At 46.7% G+C, this 1,765-nt stretch overlaps 1 protein-coding gene across 1 annotated transcript in view; it reads left to right on the top strand.

Annotated features, from left to right (window-relative positions):
• LOC103466705 (uncharacterized) overlaps positions 1-1,765 on the top strand; it is a 17,264-nt gene that overhangs the window by 12,266 nt on the left and 3,233 nt on the right. The window contains exons 7-11 of the mRNA XM_008412480.2: positions 20-104; positions 201-433; positions 514-708; positions 999-1,224; positions 1,311-1,762. Of these exons, the coding sequence (XP_008410702.1) occupies positions 20-104; positions 201-433; positions 514-708; positions 999-1,224; positions 1,311-1,762 (1,191 nt within the window). The remainder of the gene's footprint in view (positions 1-19; positions 105-200; positions 434-513; positions 709-998; positions 1,225-1,310; positions 1,763-1,765) is intronic.

Raw genomic sequence — 1,765 nt, 5'->3', positions numbered from 1 at the left:
GTCTTATTTTTGCCTGCAGATTGACTGGGCAGAAAACATTCGCAAGTCCTGGGACTTTAGTGAAGATGGTGCACATGCCCGACTGGAAGCCTTTCTTCATGATGGTGAAATGTCTCAGTGTCTAATAAGCATAAATTGCACTGCAGTTTTACTTSGAAAGCCGTTAAATAGTTGCGTATGTTTATTCCTTCMATTTCTAGGTGTGTATAGATATGAAAAAGAGTCAGGCAGAGCAGATGCTCCGAACACCAGCTGTCTGTCTCCYTACCTGCACTTCGGTCAGCTCAGTCCACGCTGGCTTCTATGGGATGCCAAAGGAGCCAAGTGTCGACCCCCAAAGTTCCAACGGAAGCTGGCCTGGAGGGATTTGGCTTACTGGCAGCTAACTCTCTTTCCTGATCTACCCTGGGAATCACTCAGACCTCCATACAAGGTTAAGATGCACTGTTATATTAGCACATTATCAATTTATATAATTCTTTGTATTAATWACAAATTTTCTGTTACTTGCAGGCTTTACGTTGGAGCACTGATTGCCGCCACCTAAAGGCTTGGCAGAAAGGTCAAACCGGCTACCCTCTGGTTGACGCAGCCATGAGGCAGCTGTGGCTGACAGGCTGGATGAACAACTACATGCGACACGTAGTGGCATCTTTTCTCATTGCGTATCTCCATCTGCCTTGGCAAGAGGGCTATCGCTGGTTCCAGGTAAGAATCTTGCAGGTACAAAAGCGTTTTCTTATTTTGGGAACTTGGTTTGTAGCTTACAACTTTGTATCTAAAGGGCTATTTCATTGGTTTGTCATAAACTTGAACTGCATTTGATCAGCTCTGGTTTTATCTAAAATGCTTAATGTTTAGAAATTTTCAAACCTCCAGAACTCAGCTTTAAGAAACTTTTATTCTCCCTACCTTTGAGTGGGAGAAACGTAAAACATTAAAAAAGCCAAACCTACCTAAAACCTGCTGACCTGCATCAAGTATTTATTCATGTTTAGGACACCCTCGTGGATGCAGATGTTGCCATTGATGCTATGATGTGGCAGAACGGTGGTATGTGTGGCCTGGATCACTGGAACTTCGTGATGCATCCAGTTGATGCAGCAATGACCTGTGACCCGTACGGCAGCTATGTCAGGAAATGGTGTCCTGAGCTTGCAGATTTACCAGACGAGCTCATACACAAACCCTGGAAGTGTCCTGCATCCATGCTGCGGCGAGCAGGTGAGAAATGTATCAAATGTTTTCAGGTTCAACAGCTTCTGATTCAGGGGCCCTAACTGACTTTCTGTACATCTGTTGCCTCTTAGGTGTGGTGTTTGGCCAGACRTATCCTGAAAGAATAGTTACTAATCTAGAGGAGCAGAGGAGCAAATCTCTACAAGATGTGGCTCTGGTGCGCAAGCAGTTTCAACAGTATGTTGACAAGCGCTCAGGCTGTGATTTGGTGCCTTTGCCCAAACGCCTTGTGTCTGAGGCTCTAGGTTTGTCTCACTGGGACGGGGCTGTGRTGACAGAGGGGGAACAGTTCCTGCTGCCTGTCATCACCCGCATGGAATTCAAACACCAGCTGGAAGACCCGGACGCAGATGCTGCCTCAAACCCTTACAACGCTGTCCTGAAGGGATACGTGAGCCGCAAGAGGGACGAGACCATAGCGTTCCTAAATGAGACAGACTTTACAGCTAGTGTGATGTACGAGGGAGCACAGAGACAGGAGAGACTAGAGAGGGATTACCGCAGAATGGAGGGGCTCCCTCCAGCT

This window comes from Poecilia reticulata, linkage group LG6, assembly GCF_000633615.1.
Source record: "Poecilia reticulata strain Guanapo linkage group LG6, Guppy_female_1.0+MT, whole genome shotgun sequence".
Lineage (NCBI taxonomy): Eukaryota > Metazoa > Chordata > Actinopteri > Cyprinodontiformes > Poeciliidae > Poecilia > Poecilia reticulata.
Note: the sequence above shows the minus strand (reverse complement) of the source record. Positions and strands in the feature narration are given on the sequence as shown.